Source organism: Chanos chanos, chromosome 11 (genome assembly GCF_902362185.1).
Source record: "Chanos chanos chromosome 11, fChaCha1.1, whole genome shotgun sequence".
Classification (NCBI taxonomy): Eukaryota; Metazoa; Chordata; class Actinopteri; order Gonorynchiformes; family Chanidae; genus Chanos; species Chanos chanos.
In genome coordinates this window covers 16,998,553-17,001,052 of record NC_044505.1, presented here as the reverse complement: position 1 = coordinate 17,001,052, position 2,500 = coordinate 16,998,553, and the positions used below count along the sequence as shown (strand labels likewise).

The 2,500-nt window shown below is 48.1% G+C and overlaps 1 protein-coding gene across 1 annotated transcript in view; it reads right to left on the bottom strand.

Moving 5' to 3' along the window:
• htt (huntingtin) overlaps positions 1–2,500 on the bottom strand; it is a 46,942-nt gene that overhangs the window by 7,680 nt on the left and 36,762 nt on the right. Inside the window, exons 51-56 of the mRNA XM_030787904.1 lie at positions 2,226–2,318; positions 1,777–1,961; positions 1,348–1,474; positions 825–928; positions 546–697; positions 315–454 (exon numbers count right to left, since the gene is read on the bottom strand). Coding sequence (XP_030643764.1) covers positions 315–454; positions 546–697; positions 825–928; positions 1,348–1,474; positions 1,777–1,961; positions 2,226–2,318 — 801 coding nt within the window. The remainder of the gene's footprint in view (positions 1–314; positions 455–545; positions 698–824; positions 929–1,347; positions 1,475–1,776; positions 1,962–2,225; positions 2,319–2,500) is intronic.

The following is a 2,500-nucleotide window of genomic DNA, read 5'->3' as shown; positions in this document are numbered from 1 at the left end:
TGTGTGTGTGAGTGTGTGTGTGTGTATACCTGTGTTAGAGGAAGACAGTGATGGTACAGGGTCCAGGCTTGGTAATGAAAGTGTGTGTGTGTGTGTGTGTGTGTGTGTGTATACCTGTGTTAGAGGAAGACAGTGATGGTACAGGGTCCCAGGCTTGGTAAGGAAAGTGTGTGTGTGTGTGTGTGTGTGTGTGTGTGTGTGTGTGTGTATACCTGTGTTAGAAGAAGACAGTGATGGTACAGGGTCCCAGGCTTGGTAAGGAAAGTGTGTGTGTGTGTGTGTGTGAGTGTGTGTGTGTGTGTGTGTGTGTATACCTGTGTTAGAGGAAGACAGTGATGGTACAGGGTCCCAGGCTTGGTAAGGAAAGTGTGTGGGAATGTTGTCTCTCTTAGACACCATGGCCTGAATCTCTCTCTCTACGGTTCCTCTGATCACGGACAGTTTACGCCCAAACCTGACACACACCATACATCACAGGCAAAAATTAAAACACAGGACTTGGTTCAAGTCTTTCTGTGTGTGTGTGTGTGTGTGTGTGTGTGTACCTGGTGTCCAGTGCTTTGAGGCTTTTGTTGCGTGGTTGCTGCTCAGGGCAGCTGACTGCTGGGTTTCCTGCTACAGGGAGAGTCATAGCGCTTAGCACCAGAGAGGTGATAGCCTGTACCGCTAACACGTTAATCTGAGTCCTCTCCAGATCCTCCTGAAACACACACACACACACACACACATGCAAACAGACAAAAGCGGTGAATTAAGAAAAGATGGGGGTTTTTTTGTGATCAGATGATGTGTCCTAACTGGCTGTTGGGAGTGTGTGTTCTCACCTCCTGTTGACTCTCTTCTTCCTGGTCCATGGTGATTGGCTGGGTGACCAGCACCCCTAAAAGAGTTGCCCAAGTCTCTTCAAACTGGGTCCGGCTGCTCCAGCCTGCAATACCAGTTAAAGATACCAGTTACAGTGGGGCACGGCAGCCATAAATCCAGATACAATACCAGCGTATTAAAGAACAAAACAGTGTAGCTGTAAACAGGAAGAAAAAACAAACAAACATATTTGGAACATATACAAGGTATCTGTGTGTGTGTGTCTGTGTGCGTGTCTGATCCACAGTTCTGATGAGTGTATGTGTTTTATGCAGTGAGTTTGGTTGGTGAGCGTGTGTATGTCACACCGAGAATGTTGATCAGTGTGTTTTTATCCTGCCCAGAGTGCTGATGATGTGTGTGTGTGTGTGTGTGTATGCATGTGTTACCCTGACTGTTGATGAGTGAGTCAGTGCGTATGAGTGACTTACCCAAGAGTGATAAGAGTGTGTGTGTGTGTGTGTGTGTGTGGGCGCGCCTTACCCAGTGTGTTAATGCGGTACAGGAACTCTCTGAAGACATCCTTCTCTTGGAGGAACTCTACAGGAATCTCTGGTAGTGCAGTACCAAACTCCCCTCCAGATCTGGGGGACCAGCCCAGCTTCCAGACCTAAAACATTCACGCAGAAATACACAAGTTACACACACACACACATATACACGAATTAAACACACACACACATATACATATATTAATATATATACACACAAACATATAATTCACACTTTACACACAGAGACACACACAGCAGGACCAGTGTCCAATCCTGCAATGTCCACACATAAACACACACACACACAAAGAGACACACACTCTCTCACACCCATACACTTACACACACATTAAACACACAGAGACATACACCATACTCTCACTCTCACACACACACACACTCTCTCTGCGTGACAGACCAGCGGAGGGATCCGGGTGTAGCTGTTGACCAGGGGCAGTCTGGCCAGACTGATGATGACGTTGCGTAGGGTGGGAGTGAGGAATGCTGGGAAATGGCGGTTAGCAGGGTGACCAATCGCCAGGACAGTCTGTAGCCCTTCCACCAGCTCAGCCATGATCTCACAACACCGCCACTCACAGGCATCTGAAACAAACACACACACACACACACACACACACACACACACACACACACACACACACAGACACACAGACATTACAAAACACAGCTTAAAATACAGTCTACTTAACTTACAAAAAAAAAAAGCATGCTCTATGGTGTGTGCATATGTGTGCACTGATGGTTTTTGTGTGTGTGTGAGAGAGAGAGAGAGAGAGAGAGAGAAGGAGAGAGAGAGGGAGAGGGAGAGAGAGAGCGACAGAGAGAGAGAGAGAGGGAGAAACTGACTGGCTTTGGTAGAGTCCACCTGGTCCTCCTCTGAGTCTCTGCCTGATCTTTTCCTCTCCGGCACCAGAAGCTGCTCACCAGGACCTACTGCCACTGTAACACACACACACACACACACAGACGAACGCACACACATGAACGCACACATACACACACGCAGAGACAGACACAAGCACATGCACACACACACATACACACAAGCGCGCGCACGCACACACACATACACATACACACACAAGCACGCATGCACGCACATGCGGACAGCGACAGACAGC